The 17,671-nt window shown below is 58.9% G+C and overlaps 2 protein-coding genes across 2 annotated transcripts in view; both read left to right on the forward strand.

Moving 5' to 3' along the window:
- Positions 1-26: 26 nt before the first annotated feature.
- Positions 27-1,656, forward strand: NDUFB11 (NADH:ubiquinone oxidoreductase subunit B11). The gene is made up of 3 exons (XM_054653837.2): positions 27-222; positions 786-916; positions 1,451-1,656. The coding sequence occupies exons 1-3, from the start codon at positions 70-72 to the stop codon at positions 1,572-1,574; spliced, it is 408 nt and encodes a 135-aa protein (XP_054509812.1). The 5' UTR covers positions 27-69; the 3' UTR covers positions 1,575-1,656.
- Positions 1,657-2,631: 975 nt separating this feature from the next.
- UBA1 (ubiquitin like modifier activating enzyme 1) overlaps positions 2,632-17,671 on the forward strand; it is a 33,855-nt gene continuing 18,815 nt past the window's right edge. Inside the window, exons 1-11 of the mRNA XM_077172372.1 lie at positions 2,632-2,737; positions 4,154-4,264; positions 5,620-5,678; positions 8,382-8,550; positions 9,234-9,368; positions 10,918-11,024; positions 12,812-12,902; positions 13,896-14,028; positions 14,845-14,942; positions 16,017-16,163; positions 17,427-17,582. Of these exons, the coding sequence (XP_077028487.1) occupies positions 4,154-4,264; positions 5,620-5,678; positions 8,382-8,550; positions 9,234-9,368; positions 10,918-11,024; positions 12,812-12,902; positions 13,896-14,028; positions 14,845-14,942; positions 16,017-16,163; positions 17,427-17,582 (1,206 nt within the window). The 5' untranslated portion in view covers positions 2,632-2,737. The remainder of the gene's footprint in view (positions 2,738-4,153; positions 4,265-5,619; positions 5,679-8,381; positions 8,551-9,233; positions 9,369-10,917; positions 11,025-12,811; positions 12,903-13,895; positions 14,029-14,844; positions 14,943-16,016; positions 16,164-17,426; positions 17,583-17,671) is intronic.

Genomic DNA, 17,671 nt, shown 5'->3' on the forward strand with positions numbered 1-17,671 from the left:
CGAAACGTCAATGCGAGGTTGCGATTGGCCGGGTTGAGCGGAAGAGGCGAGGCGAAGCGGCGGGGCAAGATGGCGGCGCTGTGGCGGGCGCTGCGGGCGCTGCGGGCGCTGCCCGCCGGGGCTCGGGGCCGCTCGGCGGGGTCGCCCGGGGCCGTGGCGCTGCCGCGGCCGCTCGGGGCCGATGCGCACGAGGAGGAGCCGATGTTGGTGGCACAGAGGAAGGTGAGCGGCCAAGGGCAAAGCGGGAGGGGCGGGGCGGGGTTTGTGTGCGGATTGTGGATGGGCGTGGTCTGTTGAGGGGGCGTGGCTTTAGGCGGGGCCACTCTTGGGTGGGGTTTAATGTACATGACTGGAAAGGGGCGTGGTTTAGTTGGAATGGGCGTGGTGTATATGTTGTAGGCGGGGCTTTGAGAGTTTTGTGGGACCGGGAAGGGGCGTGGCTTCGTGGGCGGGGCCTCATGTGGGGCGGGGCTTCACCCTGCTCAGGTGATTGTTTGCCTGTAAAGGGGTGTGGCCTGGAGGGGGCGTGACCTGGGCTTAAATAGGACTGGGGACACACCTGGGGACCGCGGGTGTGGTTCAGGGAAGGGCGTGGCCAGGAAAGGGCGTGGCCAATGTTGGGATTGAGGACGGGGACACACCTGGGGTCGGGGCTCAGGTGGCTCCTTTGGCCCAGTGCTCCTGAGGAGGGGCTGGGGCACACCTGGGAGTCCTGGAGGAGAGGCTGGGATACACCTGGGGGTACCTGGGCGGGGCAGGGGATTCACACGACCCTCCCCACACAGAACCCCGACTATCACGGCTTCTCAGCTGACCCCGAGGCCGACGTGCTGAACATGCGCGCCGCCTTCCTGGCCGGCATCTCCATCGCCATCGTCCTGGGCTCCGTCTTCGTCCATTACCTGCCCGACTACGGGTCCGTGATTGGGGGGGGTCTCACCTAGGAAACCCCTCACGGTAAAGGGGGGAGGGAGAGAGCCCCAAAGGGAGCTTGTATTTGAGAGTTGCTCCATAGCTTCCGTACGTTTTTGGGGTTTATAGGGTTTTTTTGGGGAGTCTGTGAGTGTTGTAGGGTCTCCTGAGAGTTCTACAGGAGCAAATTCCAAGGGAATTTGGGGGCCAACAAGACCCCTTGTACAGCCTACAGGGATTTCTAATAATTCTTTGGGGGGTTTTGGGGTCTAGACGGCCCTTGGCAGCTCTGGGGGTGTCTATAGGAGCCCATGGGGGATCCAGGAGAGGATTTAGGGGACCACAGAGCCCTGTGGGGGCATATAGGAGGCTGAGGGGGGGTTAGGGTGGACTCCTAAATCCTGGGAGGTGTATGGGGACCTATAGGGACCCCTGGTCCTTTGAGGAGGGACGAATTTGGACACCTGGCCGGGGGTTTGGGATGTCCCCATGGATCCCCGAGGTGTGGGGCTCACCTGTCCATCCCCTCCCCCCGCAGGCTGCAGCAGTGGGCGCGGCGCGAGGCCGAGATCCTGGTGCGGGAGCGGGAGCGCTGTGGGGAGCCCCTGCTCACCTCCAACTACTACGACCCCAAGCGCCTCCCCCTGCCCCCCCCGGAGTGACCCTCGGACCCTCAGCCGCTCCCCCGGAGTGACCCCGGACCCCGGTGTTGGTTTGTGAATAAAGTTCTGGGTCCCCCCCCGACTCCTGTGCCTTTTATTTTGGGGGAGGAACCAGAAACTTCATCTCCCAGCGAACCCCTGCGGGTCCATGACGTCACAGGACAGCGACACCATGCGGAAATGGCGCTCTGGCCCCCGCGGCCTCTCCTGTGTGCTCAAGAGACTGCATCTCCCAGCGCACCTTGCGGCTCTGTGACGTCACCAGGCAGCGACACCATGCGGAAATGGCGCCCTGGTCCCCACGGCCCCTCCCATGTTTCCCTGTAGCTCCCCACAGCCCCTATGGGGCCCCCCATGGCCCCCTACAGCCACTCAAGCCCCACATAGCCTACGAGTGAGCCCGTCTAGGGCTCTGGAGACCCCCGAGGCTCCCCACGCTCCTCCTGGGCTGCCGCATACCCCCCGTCGGTCCCCTATAGCCCCCTCAGGTTCTCCCCACGCCCCTGCGTGAAGCCCTTTGTGGCTCTGGGGAACCCCCTTAGGCTTCCTGCGTTTCTTCGGAGGCCTTTATTTAAATTTTTCTATACAGATCTACAAAGTTGTGCAATCCCGGATGACACTACGTAAAGTCTTCCGCCGTTTCCTGTGGGTTCTTTAAGCGCTTCTACGAGGCTCTGATCGGCCCCTATAACCCCCGAAAAAACCCCACTTGAGTCCCTATAGCTCCCCAAGGGCCTCTAAAGCTCCCAGACCCCCCCGTACACATCCATAGCCCCCCGCACTCCGCCCTTTTCAGCCCCGTGTCCCCTCTCGGCCGCCGTCTGGGCGGCGCGCGCCGTGCCGTATCACGAGGCTGCGCAAGGGGCGCGGCCTTCCTCATCCGGGGCTCTGCGGCAGGAAAAGAGGCGTGGCCAGCCGGGGCGCGCCCGCCCAATCCTCGCGTCGGGTGAGGCGGGCAGGAAGGGGGGCGGGCGGTGGCGGGAGGAGACAACCAATGAGAGCGCGGTGCCGGGCGCGGCCGACCAATGGGAGAGCGCGGGGGGCGGGGCCTAGCGCGCGCAGGGAGGGGGCGGCGGGTGGCAGCGGCCGCGGCCGCCATCTTGTCGCGGAGGAGCCGAGCGGAGCGGGCGGGACCCGGCGGCGGGGCCTGGACAGCGACATTGGTGCGGGGCCGGCGGCGAGCCCGGGGCTCTTTGGGGGCTGCCCTGGGTTGCAGGGGCGCGGGGAGGCGGCTCTGGGGCCGGCCAGTGCGGCCCCGCCTTGCGGGAGCCTGCGCCGGGCCTGAAGGGGCCGGGGGGAAGCCGTGAGGGGGAACCGCCCCCCCCCCCACCACACCGGGACCCTCAGGATGGGGAGCGCGGGTGGAACCGCGACCCCCGCTCGGGGACTCCCGGGGATGGGGACCCCCCTGGGTGGGACCCCCGGGGATGGGGAACCCGCCTCGGTTAATGGGGAAGCCCCGCAAGGGAGGCCCCGGAGGCGGGATCGCCCCGGGATGGGACCCCCGGGACCCCCCGGTGCTGGGAGCGCTCTCAGGGGCGGGGGGCGGTGCCGTGCCTGGGTCTGGGGGTGCTGGTGTGGTCTGATGTCCCCCAGTGCCACCTCGCTGTCCCCAAGTGTCCCTCCCCACCCTTCTGTGTGTCCCTCCATCCCTGCGTGTCGCCCTGCCCGTCCCCGGTGTCACTGGGGCGGTGACAACCAATGGGACAGCGCGGGGGCTGTCGCACCTGGTGGCCCCGCCCGTGACCCCATTCAGCCGGTGTCACCGTCTGTGTCACCTGTAGTCACCCTCCCTGTCCCCGCTGTCACCTGGTGTCACCCTGCATCACCCTCTCCATCCCTCCTGTCTCTCACTGCCACTTCCGGTGTCACCTGGTGTCACCTCCAGCATCATCCCCTGTCCCTGGTGTCACCTCTCGTCACTTTATGGGTCGCTGCGTCCTGTTCAGTGCCACCCCTGTGTGTCAGCCCCTGCTCTTGGTGACCTCAGGGCACCACAAATGTCCCCTCTTGCCCCCAGCATCTCCCAGTGTCCCTGCTGTCCCCAGCACTGTCCCCGTGTGACCCTGACTGGCTTCTGTCCCTGTCCCCAAATGTCCAGTTCGCTGCTGTCCCTGGATGTCCCCAGATGTGCCCTGACCCCATCCTTGTCCCCAGATGTCCAGCTCCCCTCTGCCCATGGATGTCCCCACCCTCTCTTTGTCCCTGTGTGTCCCCTGACCTGTCCTTGTCTCCAGGTGTCCCCAGCTGTCCCTTGATGTGTCCCTATCCCCATGTGTCCCCTGAGTGTCTCTGTCCCCAGCCGTCCCCTGACCTGTCCCCAGATATCCCCTGACCTGTCTCCCAACTGTCCTTGTCTCCAGCTGTCCCCAGCTGCCCCTGATGTCCCTGACTGTCCCCAGCTGTCCCTGATGTCCCTGACTGTCCCCAGCTGCCCCTGATGTCCCTGTCCCCAGCTGCCCCTCATGTCCCTGACTGTCCCCAGCTGTCCCTGATGTCCCTGTCCCCAGCTGTCCCTCATGTCCCTGACTGTCCCCAGATGTCCCAGCTGTCCCTGATGTCCCTGTCCCTGTCCCCAGATGTCCAGCTCCCCGCTGTCGAAGAAGCGCCGCGTCTCTGGGTCAGAGCCACCGACGGGCTCCAGCCGTGCCCCTGCCCCCGCCGTGTCCCCGAGCGTCACCCCCGCCAACGTGAGTGCCACCAACCCCCCCGAGTGCCACCAACCCATCCTGAGTGCCACCAACCCATCTTGAGTGCCACCAACCCGCCCTGAGTGCCACCAACCCGCCCTGAGTGCCACCAACCCATCCTGAATGCCACCAACGCCCCCTGAGTGCCACCAACCCACCCCGAGTGCCACCAACTCACCCCTGAGTGCCACCAACTCCTCCTGAGTGCCACCATCCTCCCCTGAGTGCCACTGTCCCATCCTGAGTGGCACTGTCCCCCCCGAGTGCCACCAATCCATCCTGAGTGCCACCAACCCGCCCTGAGTGCCACCATCCCCTCCTGAGTGCCACCGACCCATCCTGAGTGCCACCGACCCATCCTGAGTGCCACTGTCCCGTCCTGAGTGCCACCATCCCCCCGAGTGCCACCAACCCCCCCCGAGTGCCACCGACCCATCCTGAGTGCCACCAACCCCATCCTGAGTGCCACTGTCCCATCCTGAGTGCCACCGTCCCCCCTGAGTGCCACTGTCCCATCCTGAGTGCCACCAACCCCCCCTGAGTGCCACCAATGCCCCCTGAGTGCCACCAACCCATCCTGAGTGCCACCAACCCCCCCCGAGTGCCACCAACCCACCCCTGAGTGCCGCCAATGCCCCCTGAGTGCCACCAACCCATCCTGAGTGCCACCAACCCCATCCTGAGTGCCACCAACCCATCCTGAGTGCCACCGACCCATCCTGAGTGCCACCAACCCCCCCTGAGTGCCACCATCCCCTCCTGAGTGCCACCAACCCCTCGGGGACCCTGGACCACCCACAGGGGCTTTGTCACTCTCTGGGCAGCCCCTGGTGTCATTGTCACCTCAGAGCTGCTGCTGGGGGCGTGGTGTCACCTGGTGTCACCTGTGGGTCTTGGGGCTGTCCCTCGATGTCCCCTTACTCTGCTCAGGGTCATTTCCTGTTCCTCTTTCTCTTGGGGGTGGCATTTGTCCCCAAATGGGCGGTGTCACCCACAAGGTGTCACCTGTGGGTCTTGGTGGTGGCACATGTCCCTTAATGTCCCCTCAGTCCATTCAGGGTCACTTTATTAACAATGCTTTGGTGACAATTATTGTCCTTTGCTGTCCCTCTCTTTGTCCTGAGGGTGACATTTGTCCCCCAGGTCCCCAATGTCCCCTCAACAATGTCCCCTCAACAATGTCCCCTCAACAATGCCACCGTGCCATCCCTGCTGTCACCCCGTCCCAGGGTGTCACAGCACCCGTTGGCACCCTCAGTGTCCCTGTGGTGACACCGCTGTCCCCTCTGTCCCCTGGTGGCACCGCTGGCCCCTCAGTGTCCCCGTGGTGACACCGCTGTCCCCTGTGTCCCCAGGGAATGGCGAAGAACGGGGCCGAGGCCGAGATCGATGAGGGGCTCTACTCCCGCCAGCTGTGAGTGAGGGGGACATGGGGGGGACATTTTGGGGTCCCCAGGGGCGTTTTGGGGTCCCCAAGGGATTTGGGATCTCCACAGACTCGGGGGGCTCCCTGTGGAGTGGGCGAGTCCTGGTAGTTTGGGGTTTCCCCCATGGATTTGGGGTTTCCCCATGGATTTGGGGTTTCCCATGGATTTGGGGTTTCCCCATAGTTTGAGATTTCCCCATGGATTTGGGGTTTCCCCATGGATTTGGGGTTTCCCCATAATTTGAGGTTCCCCCATGGATTTGGGGTTTCCCCATAGTTTGAGGTTTCCCATGGATTTGGGGTTTCCTCATAGTTTGGGGTTTCCCCATGGATTTGGGGCTTCTCCACAGTTTGAGGTTCCTCATGGGTTTGGGGTTTCGCCATGGATTTGGGGTTTCCCCCATGGATTTGAGGTTCCCCCATGGATTTGGGATTTCCCTATGGATTTGGGGTTTCCCTATGGATTTGGGGTTTCCCATGGATTTGGGGTTTCCCCATGGGTTTGAGGTTTCCCATGGATTTGGGGTTTCCCCATGGATTTACATTTCCCCATGGGTTTGGGGTTTCCCCATGGATTTGGGGTTTCCTCCTGAAATTTGGAGTTTCCCCATAGTTTGGGGTTTGCTCTATGGCTTGTGAGGTCCCCATGGATTTGGGGACATCCCATAAATAGGAATTTTCTTGTGAATTTGGGAATTTTTATAAATTTAAAGCATGAAATGGGATCTGCCTGAATTGGGGTCTTACAGCCTTGAGGGGTTTCCTTGGGACTTTTGGGTTCCCGTTGAGATTTTTGGGATTTCATTGAGATTTTTGGGTTTCCCATTGAGTTCTTTGGGATTTCATGGAGATTTTTGGGTTTCCCGTTGAGTTCTTTAGGATCCCATTGAGATTTTCGGGTTCCCATTGAGTTCTTTGGGATTTCATGGAGATTTTTGGGTTTCCCATTGAGTTCTTTGGGTTTCCCGTTGAGTTCTTTAGGATCCCATGGAGATTTTTGGGTTCCCATTGAGATTTTTGGGTTTCCCATTGAGTTCTTTGGGATTTCATGGAGATTTTCGGGTTTCCCATTGAGTTCTTTAGGATCCCATGGAGATTTTTGGGTTCCCATTGAGTTCTTTGGGTTCCCATGGAGATTTTTGGGTTCCTGTTGAGTTCTTTGGGATCTCACTGAGATTTTTGGTTTCCCATTGAGTTCTTTGGGATTTCATTGAGATTTTTGGGTTTCCCATGGAGATTTTTGGGTTCCCGTTGAGTTCTTTGGGATCCCATGTAGATCTTTGGGTTCCTGTTGAGTTCTTTGGGATCCCATGGAGATTTTTGAGTTCCCATTGAGTTTCTTGAGATCCCACTGAGATTTTTGGGTTCCCAATGACTTTTTTGCTGTCCCATTGAGATTTTTGGGTTCCCATTGAGTTCTTTGGGATCCCATGGAGATTTTTGGGTTCCCGTTGGGTTCTTTGGGATCTCATTGAGATTTTTGGGTTCCCGTTGAGTTCTTTAGGATCCCATTGAGATTTTTGGGTTCCCGTTGGGTTCTTTGGGATCCCATGGAGATTTTTGGGTTCCCGTTGGGTTCTTTGGGTTCCCATTGAGTTCTTTAGGATCCCATGGAGATTTTTGGGTTCCCATTGAGTTTTTTGGGTTCCCGTTGGGTTCTTTGGGATTTCATGGAGATTTTTGGGTTCCCGTTGGGTTCTTTGGGATCTCGTTGAGATTTTTGGGTTTCCCATTGAGTTTCTTGAGATCCCACTGAGATTTTTGGGTTCCCAATGACTTTTTTGGGATTTCATTGAGATTTTTGGGTTCCCATTGAGTTCTTTAGGATCCCATTGAGATTTTTGGGTTCCCGTTGGGTTCTTTGGGATCCCATGGAGATTTTTGGGTTCCCGTTGGGTTCTTTGTGCTCCCATTGAGATTTTTGGGTTCCCGTTGGGTTCTTTGGGATCCCATTGAGTTCCTTGAGACCCCACTGAGATTTTTGCTGTCCCAATGAAGTTTTGGGTTTTTTTCCTTTTGACTTGAACTGAGGAGACTTCCTCCAACCTTACCGAATTCCCCGTGACTTCTGAGTTCCCATTTCATGTTTTTTGGGTTCCCATTGAGATTTTTGGGTTCCCGTTGGGTTCTTTGGGATCTCATTGAGATTTTTGGGTTCCCATTGAGTTCTTTGGGATCCCATGGAGATTTTTGGGTTCCCGTTGGGTTCTTTGGGATGTCATTGAGATTTTTGGGTTTCCCGTTGAGTTCCTTGGGATCTCATTGAGTTCTTTGGGTTCCCATTGAGTTCTTTGGGTTCCCATGGAGATTTTTGGGTTCCTGTTGAGTTCTTTGGGATCTCACTGAGAATTTTGGGTTTCCCATGGAAACCCATGATCCTCATGGAGATTTTTGGGTTTCCCATTGAGTTCTTTGGGATCTCATTGAGATTTTTGGGTTCCCAATGACTTTTTTGGGATTTCATTGAGATTTTTGGCTTCCTGTTGGGTTCTTTGGGATCTCATTGAGATTTTTGGGTTCCCAATGACTTTTTTGGGATTTCATTGAGATTTTTGGCTTCCTGTTGGGTTCTTTGGGATCTCATTGAGATTTTTGGGTTCCCATTGAGTTCTTTAGGATCCTATGGAGATTATTGGGTTCCCATTGAGTTCTTTGGGGTTCCCATGGATATTTTCGGGGTTTTTCCCCCAGGTACGTGCTGGGCCACGAGGCCATGAAGCGCATGCAGACCTCCAACGTTCTGGTGTCGGGGCTGCGGGGCCTGGGCGTGGAGGTGGCCAAGAACCTGGTGCTGGGGGGGGTCAAATCTGTCACCCTGCACGACCCCCACCCCGCAGCCTGGGCCGACCTGGCCTCCCAGGTGGGTCCCTGGTTGGGCTTTCCTGGGCTTTTTTGGGGGTTTTTTATTGTTTTTTTTTTATCCCGAATTGTTGTTAATTTGCCGCGTTTGGGTGGCGGAGTTTCTTGTGGGCGTGAGGGGATTTTGGAGGGAGGTTTATTTGGGGTGGTTTTGGGGGCATTTTGGGGGGTTTGTTGGGGTTTTGGGGTGGTTTGGGGGATTTTGGGGGGTTTGTTGGGGTTTTGGGGCTATTTGGAGGGGTTTTGGGGGTGCTTTGGGGTGTTCTTAAGGAGGTTTGGAGGGGTTTGGGAGGTGTTTGGGGATGTTTTTGGGGTTGTTTTTGGGGCTGTTTTGGGGTTGTTTTTGGGGTTGTTTTGGGGTTGTTTTTGGGGCTGTTCTGGGGGTTTTTTTGGGGCTGTTTTGGGATTGTTTTGAGGATGTTTTAGGGATCTTTTTGGGGTTGTTTTGGGGATGTTTTTGAGGTCTTTTTGGGGTCCTTTTGGGGCTGCTTAGGGGTTTCTGACCCCCACTCTCCCCAGTTCTACCTGCGGGAGGAGGACATGGGGTGTTTTGGGGGATGTTTCTGGGGATGATTTTGGGGTTGTTTTGGGGATGTTTCTGGGGATGATTTTGGGGTTGTTTTGGGGATTTTTTGGGATTGTTTTGGGGATGTTTTTGGGTTCCTGACCCCTCATCCCCCCCAGTTCTACCTGCGGGAGGAGGACGTGGGGCGCAGCCGGGCCGAGGCGACGCTGCCGCGCTTGGCCGAGCTCAACTCCTACGTGGCCGTGAGCAGCACCCGGGAGCCGCTGTCCAAGGAGCTGCTGGGCACATTCCAGGTAACCTGGCACAGGTGTGCCCACCTGGGCACAGGGGTAACCCTCAGCTAGCTGTGCCCACCTGGGTACTGATGTAACCCACTCAGACACGTGTGCCCACCTGGGCACAGGGGTGACCCCACGTGTGCCCCCTCAGGCAGGTGTGCCCACCTGGGTACAGGTGTAACTCACAGGTGTGCCCACCTGGGCACAGGTGTTAGCTTCAGACAGGTGTGCCCACCTGGGGGCACAGGGGTGTCCTCTCAGATATGCCCACCTGGGCACAGGGGTAACCCCCAGGTGTGCCCCCTCAGACAGGTGTGCCCACCTGGGTACAGGGGTAACCCCCAGGTGTAACCCTCAGACAGGTGTGCCCACCTGGGCACAGGGGTAACCCCCAGGTGTGCCCCCTCAGACAGGTGTGCCCACCTGGGTACAGGTGTTAGCCTCAGACAGGTGTGCCCACCTGGGTACAGGGGTGTCCTCTCAGATATGCCCACCTGGGCACAGGGGTAACTCTCAGGTGTGCCCACCTGGGTACGGGTGTAACCCCCTCAGACAGGTGTGCCCACCTGGGGGCCAGGTGGCCCAGGTAATCCAGGTGGGTGGCCCAGGTGAGCATTCAGGTGAGTGCCCAGGTGGGTGCTCAGATTTCCCAGGTTAGTGCCCAGCTGGGTGCCCAGGTGAGTTCCCAGGTGAGTGCCCAGGTGAGTGCCCATGTGAGTGCCCAGGTGAGTACCCAGGTGAGCACCCAGGTGAATACCCAAGTGTGTGCCCAGGTGAGCGCCCAGGTAAATGCCCAGGTGAACACCCAGATGAGCACCCAGGTGAATACCCAGGTGTGTGCCCAGGTGAATACCCAGGTGTGTGCCCAGGTGAGTGAACACCCAGGTGAGTGTCCAGGTGAGCACCCAGGTGAGTATCCAGGTTTGTGCCCAGGTGAGCACCCAGGTGAATACCTGGGTGTGTGCCCAGGTGAATGCCCAGGTGAGCACTCAGGTGAGTGCCCAGGTGTGTGCCCAGATTCCCCAGGTGAGCACCCAGATAAGTGCCCAGGTGGGTGCCCAGATTCCCCAGCTGGGTGCCCAGGTGAGTGCCCAGGTGAGCACCCAGGTGAGCTCCCAGGTGTGTGCCCAGGTGTGTACCCAGGTAAATACCCAGATAAATGCCCAGGTGTGCACCCAGGTGCGTGCCCAGGTGCATGCCCAGGTGAGCACCCAGGTGAGTTCCCAGGTGAATACCCAGGTGGGTGCCCAGGTGGGTGCCCAGGTGGGTGCCCAGATTCCCCAGGTGAGTGCCCAGGTGTGTGCCCAGGTAAATGCCCAGGTGAGCACCCAGGTGAGTTCCCAGGTGAATACCCAGGTGGGTGCCCAGGTAAATGCCCAGGTGTGTGCCCAGGTAAATGCCCAAGTGAGCACCCAGGTAAATGCCCAGGTGAGCACCCAGGTAAATGCCCAGGTGTGTGCCCAGGTGAGCACCCAGGTAAATGCCCAGGTGCATGCCCAGGTGAGCACCCAGGTAAATGCCCAGGTGTGTGCCCAGGTGAGCACCCAGGTGCCCTGTCCCACAGGTGGTGGTGCTGACCAACTCCCCGCTGGAGGAGCAGCTCTGGGTGGGCGATTTCTGCCACAGCCACGGCATCAAACTGGTGGTGGCCGACACGCGCGGGCTCTTCGGGTGAGGGGCACCCCCACCTGGGGGCGTTTGGGTCCCTTTTGGGGTGGGTCCCTTTTGGGGTCCCTTTTGGGGTGGGTTCTTTTAGGGTGCATCCCTTTTAGGGTGGGTCTCATTTGGGGTGGATTCCTCTTGGGGTGGGTCTGTTTTGGGGTAGGCTCCTTTTGGGGTGGGTCCCTTTTGGGCTGGGTCCTTTTTGGGCTGGGTTCTTTTAGGGTGCATCCCTTTTAGGGTGGGTCCTTTTGGGGTCCCTTTTAGGGTGGATCCCTTTTTGGGCTGGGTCCCTTTTAGGGTGGGGTTAGGGTTAGGGTTAGGGTTAGGTCCCTTTTGGGCTGGGTCCCTTTTGGGCTGGGTCCTTCTGGGGTGGGTCCTTTTTGGGGTGGGTTCTTTTGGGGTGGATCTCTTTTGGGATGGGTCTCTTTTGGGGTGGGTCCCTTTTGGGGTGCATCCCTTTTGGGGTGGGTTTCTTTTGGGATGAGTCTTTTTTGGGGTGTGTCTTTTCTGGGGGGTCCCTTTTGGGGTGGGTTCTTTTCTGGTGGGTTCTTTCAGGGTGCTTCCCTTTTGGGGTGGGTCTCTTTTGGGGTGCATCCCTTTTGGGGTGGGTCCCTTTTTGGGGTGGGTTTCCTTTGGGGTAGGATCCTTTTGGGGTGGGTCCCTTTTGGGGTGGGTTCTTTCAGGGTGCATCCCTTTTAGGGTGGGTCCCTTTTAGGGTGCATCCCTTTTAGGGTGGGTCCCTTTTGGGGTGGGTCCATTTTGGGCTGGGTTCTTTTAGGGTGGATCTCTTTTGGGGTGGGTCCCTTTTAGGGTGGGTTTCTTTTGGGATGAGTCTCTTTTGGGTTGTGTATTTTCTGGGGGGTCCCTTTTGGGGTGGGTTCTTTTAGGGTGCATCCCTTTTGGGGTGGGTCCCTTTTGGGATGGGTCCCTTTTGGGGTGCATCCCTTTTAGGGTGGGTCTCATTTGGGGTGGGTCCTTTTGGGGTGGGTTCTTTTAGGGTGCATCCCTTTTAGGGTGGATCTCTTTTGGGATGGGTCTCTTTTGGGGTGGGGTTAGGGTTAGGGTTAGGGTTAGGTCCCTTTTGGGCTGGGTCCCTTTTGGGGTGGGTCCCTTTTGGGCTGGGTCCTTTTTGGGGTGGGTTCTTTTAGGGTGCATCCCTTTTAGGGTGGGTCTCTTTTGGGGTGGGTCCCTTTTGGGATGGGTCTCTTTTGGGGTGGGTCCCTTTTGGGGTGGGTCCTTTTTTGGTGGGTCCCTTTTGGGGTGGGTTCTTTTAAGGTGCATCCCTTTTAGGGTGGATCTCTTTTGGGGTGGATTCCTCTTGGGGTGGGTCCCTCTTGGGGTGGGTCTCTTTTGGGATGGGTCCCTTTTGGGGTGGCCTCCTTTTGGGGTGGGTCCTTTTTGGGGGAAATTTTGAGGTGGATCCATGTTGGGGTGGGATTTTTAGCAGAGTTTCTTTCTGAGGGGGATTTTTAGGGGATTCTTTTCTCGTCTGGGATTTTTGGGGTGGGATTTTGGGCCAGATCCTTTTTGGGATGGGGATTTTAGGCTGGATTCCTTTAGGACAGGATTTTTAGGGGGGTTCCTTTTTTGGGAGGGAGGATTTTAGGACGTTCCTTTTTAGGGTGAGATTTCAAATTGGGATTTTTGAGGGGGGCATTTTAGGACAAATCCCTTTTAGGGGGGGAGGAATTGGAGGAATTTTTAGGGGATTCTTTTCTGGGATTGCACTTTTAGGGTGGGGATTTTGGGCTGGATCCCTTTTGGGGTTCAGCACTGACCCCTTTCCCCCCTCACAGGCAGCTGTTCTGTGACTTTGGGGACGACATGGTGGTGACAGACCCCAACGGGGAGCAGCCCCTCAGTGCCATGGTGTCCATGGTCACCAAGGTACAGGGAGGGGACAGCTCAGGGGTGTCCCCAGGGCTGCAGGGAGGGGACAGCTCAGGGGTGTCCCCAGGGGTACAGGGAGGGGACAGCTCAGGGGTGTCCCCACACGCCTGTCCTGGGGACTTTTGGGGTGTCCTGGTCCCCTCTGCACCCTTTGTGTTCCCCTGTGTCCCCTTATGTCCCCCAAGGGCATTCCTGGGTGTCCCTGTGTCCCCCCTGTGTCCCCTCACACTGTCCCGTGTCCCCAGCGCTGTCCTGGGGAGGTCCCTTGATGTCCCCCCCATGTCCCCTCACACTGTCCCATGTCCCCAGCGCTGTCCTGAGGAGGTCCCTGGGTGTCCCCTCCATGTCCCCTGACTCTGTCCCATGTCCCCAGCGCTGTCCTGGGGAGGTCCCTTGATGTCCCCCCCATGTCCCCTGACTGTCCCATGTCCCCAGCACTGTCCTGGGGAGGTTCCTGGGTGTCCCCCCTGTGTCCCCAGTGCTGTCCTGGGGAGGTCCCTTGGTGTCCCCTCCATGTCCCGACTCTGTCCCATGTCCCCAGGGCTGTCCTGGCGAGGTCCCTTGGTGTCCCCTCCATGTCCCCTCACACTGTCCCATGTCCCCAGGGCTGTCCTGGCGAGGTTCCTTGGTGTCCCCCCTGTGTCCCCAGTGCTGTCCTGGGGAGGTTCCTGGGTGTCCCCCCTGTGTCCCCAGCGCTGTCCTGGGGAGGTTCCTTGGTGTCCCCCCTGTGTCCCCTGATTCTGTCCTGTGTCCCCAGCGCTGTCCTGAGGAGGTCCCTGGGTGTCCCCTCCATGTCCCCTGACTCTGTCCCATGTCCCCAGGGCTGTCCTGGGGAGGTTCCTGGGTGTCCCCCCTGTGTCCCCAGCACTGTCCTGGGGAGGTCCCTTGGTGTCCCCCCCATGTCCCCTGACTGTCCCATGTCCCCAGGGCTGTCCTGGGGATGTCCCTTGGTGTCCCCCCCTGTGTCCCCTGACTGTCCCATGTCCCCAGGGCTGTCCTGGGGAGGTCACCTGCCTGGACGAGGCGCGTCACGGCTTCGAGACGGGCGACTTTGTCACCTTCACGGAGGTGGAGGGGATGGAGGAGCTGAACCGCTGCGGGCCCGTGGAGATCCGGGTGCTGGGTGAGCCCTGCTTGGGGGGGCCTCACCTGGGGGCCCTTTTTGGGGTCTCTGAGGCACCTGGGACTGTTTTTAGGGGGTCTCTGAGGTACATTGGGATCCTTTTGGGGGTCTCTGAGGCATCTGGGGTTCCTTTTTGGGATCTTGGAGGCACCTGGAGCTGTGCTGGGGATGTGTCTGAGGCACCTGGGATCCTTTTTGGGGTCTCTGAGGCACCTGGGACTGTTCTTAGGGGGTCTCTGAGGTACATTGGGGTCCTTTTTGGGGTCACTCAGGTACCTGGGGGTGTCCTTAGGGGGTCTCTGAGGCACCTGGAGCTGTGCTGGGGATGTGTCTGAGGCACCTGGGATCCTTTTTGGGGTGTCTGAGGCACCTGGGACTGTTCTTAGGGGGTCTCTGAGGTACATTGGGGTCCTTTTTGGGGTCACTCAGGTACCTGGGGGTGTCCTTAGGGGGTCTCTGAGGCACCTGGAGCTGTGCTGGGGATGTGTCTGAGGCACCTGGGATCCTTTTTGGGGTCTCTGAGGCACCTGGGGGTCCTTTTTTGGGGTGCCTAAGGCACCTGGGGGTTCTTTTTGGGGTGTCTGAGGTACCTGGGACTGTTCTTAGGGGGTCTCTGAGGTACATTGGGGTCCTTTTTTGGGGTGCCTAAGGTACCTGGGGTTCCTTTTTGGGGTCTCTCAGTCACCTGGGGCTGTCCTTAGGGAATCTCTCAGGCACCTGGGGCCATTCTTGGGGTGTCTGGGTTCCTTTTTTGGGGTGCCCCAGACACCTGGGTCCCTTTTTCGGGGTGCCCCGGTGACACCCCCGTGTCCCCAGGGCCGTACACGTTCAGCATTGGGGACACCAGCGGCTACGGGGACTACGTGCGGGGTGGCATCGTCACCCAGGTCAAGATGCCCAAGCACATCCACTTCGTGAGTGGCACTGGGAGGGACTGGGGGGCACTGGGAGGCACTGGGAGGCACTGGGAGGGCACTGGGGGGGCACTGGGAGGGCACTGGGAGGGATTGGGGGGCACTGGGAGGGCACTGGGAGGGATTGGGGGACACTGGGAGGGATTGGGGGACACTGGGAGGGCACTGGGAGGGACTGAGGGGCACTGGGAGGGATTTGGGGGCACTGAGAGAGCACTGGGTGGCACTGGGAGGGACTGAGGGGGCACTGGGAGGGCACTGGGAGGGACTGGGGGGCACTGGGAGGGCACTGGGGGGCTACTGGGTTATACTGGGTTATACTGAGCTATACTGGGTTGTACTGGATTGTATGGGCCTGTGCTGGGTTTTACTGGTGTATACTGGGTTATACTGGGCTCTATAGGGTTATAGGAAGTTATACTGGGCTATACTGGGCTATACTGGGCTATAGGGTTTTATACTGGGTTATACTGGATTATACTGGGCTATAGGGGTTTATACTGGGCTGTGCTGGTTTATACTGGGTTATACTCAGCTATACTGGGTTATACTGGATTATACTGGGCTATATGGGTTTATACTGGGCTGTGCTGGTTTATACTGGTTTCTATTCAGCTATACTGGGTTGTACTGGATTATACTGGGCTATACTGGTCTATAGGGGTTTATACTGGGCTATACTGGGTTGTACTGGGCTGTATTGGGTTATGTTGCATTGTATTGGATTATATTGACTTGTACTGGGTTATACTGAATTATACTGGGTGCTGTTGGGTTATACTGGATTGTACTGGGTAGCATTGGCTTATACTGGGCTCTACTGGTTTATACTGGTTTACATTGGGCTATACTGGGTTATACTGGTTTATACTGGTTTACACTGGTGCGTTTTCCCCAGAAACGGTTGCGGGACGCCCTGCCAGGGTACCAAGGTGTACTGGTTTATACTGGGCTATACTGGGTTATACTGGTTTATAGTGGACTATACTGGTTTATATTGGGTTATGCTGGGCTGTAGGGGCTATACTGGGCTATACTGGTTTATACTGGTTTACACTGGTGTGTTTTCCCCAGAAACGGTTGCGGGACGCGCTGGCCGAGCCCGAGATGATGGTGACGGATTTTGGGAAGGCCGAGAGGCCCTCGATGCTGCACTGGGCGTGGCAGGGCCTGCACCGCTTCCTGCAGCAGCACGGCCGCGCCCCACGGCCCCGCCACCAGGTGGGGACACCGGGGGGGACACCGGGGACACCGGGGGGACAGCAGGGTGTGGGGACGTTGGGGACATGGAGGCCACCATGACACACGGTGTTCCTGGGGCCCTGGCACCAGCTGGTGACACTGGTGATGTTGAGGGACATGGAGGCCACCATGACCTGCCCCAACACAGTGTCCCTGGGGCCTTGTCACTGGTGGCACTGGGGACATTGAGGGTGTTGGGGACAAGAGGTCACCATGATCTGTCCCATCATGGCCACCTCCAGATGGTGACACTGGGGACATTGAGGGTGTTGGGGACAAGAGGTCACCATGCTCTGTCCCATCATGGCCACCTCCAGGTGGTGACACTGGGGACATTGAGGGTGTTGGGGACAAGAGGTCCCCATGACCTGCCCCAGCAGTGTCCCTGGGGCCCTGTCACCAGCTGGTGACTCTGGGGACATTGAGGGTGTTGGGGATATGGAGGCCACCATGTCCTGCCCCATCATGGCCACCTGCAGCTGGTGACACGGGGGACATTCACAGTGTTGGGGACATGGAGGCCACCATGACCTGCCCCAGCACAGTGTCCCTGGGGCCTTGTCACTGGTGGCACTGGGGACATTGAGGGTGTTTGGGGACATGGAGGTCCCCATGACCCAGCACAGTGTCCCTGGGGCCCTGGTGATGCTGGGGACATTGATGGTGTTGGGGACAAGAGGTCATCATGACCTGCCCCAACATGGCCACCTGCAGCTGGTGACACTGGGGACATTGAGGGTGTTGGGGACAAGAGGTCACCATGATCTGTCCCATCATGGCCACCTCCAGATGGTGACACTGGGGACATTGAGGGTGTTGGGGATATGGAGGCCATCATGTCCTGCCCCATCATGGCCACCTGCAGCTGGTGGCACTGGGGACATTGAGGGTGTTTGGGATATGGAGGCCACCATGACCTGTCCCATCATGACCACCCCCAGGTTGTGACAGTGGGGACATTGAGGGTGTTGGGAACATGGAGGTCACTGGGGCCCCACCAGAATTTGGGGACATCAGAGGGCTTGGGGGTGTTTGGGGCTTGGAGGGACATTGGGGACATGAAGCCACTGCACCAACAGGGACCCCCACCACGGTCCCCTTATCTCTTGGGGACACTGGTGACCTCATTTGGGGCTGTCACAGATGGTGGAGTGGCCTTTGGGGACTCTGAGGCCATGGAGGCCACCAAGCCCTGCTCGTGGGCCATGCCCAGCAGCACGTCCCTGTCCTTGTCCCCATCAGGGTGACGCAGCCGAGGTGGTGGCCCTGACCAAGGAGGTGGCGGCGGGGGCCGAGCTGGACGAGGAGCTTGTGCGGGAATTGGCCTTCCAGGCCACCGGCGACCTGGCCCCGGTCAACGCCTTCATCGGTGGCCTGGCCGCGCAGGAGGTCATGAAGGTACCGTGTCCCCGTGTCCCCAAGGCCACCTGGGGCTGCTGGCCCTGTGTGTCGCAGCCGGAGCCGCTCAGCTGGCCCTGCCTGGGGTA

This window comes from Agelaius phoeniceus, chromosome 38, assembly GCF_051311805.1.
Source record: "Agelaius phoeniceus isolate bAgePho1 chromosome 38, bAgePho1.hap1, whole genome shotgun sequence".
NCBI classification, from domain to species: domain Eukaryota; kingdom Metazoa; phylum Chordata; class Aves; order Passeriformes; family Icteridae; genus Agelaius; species Agelaius phoeniceus.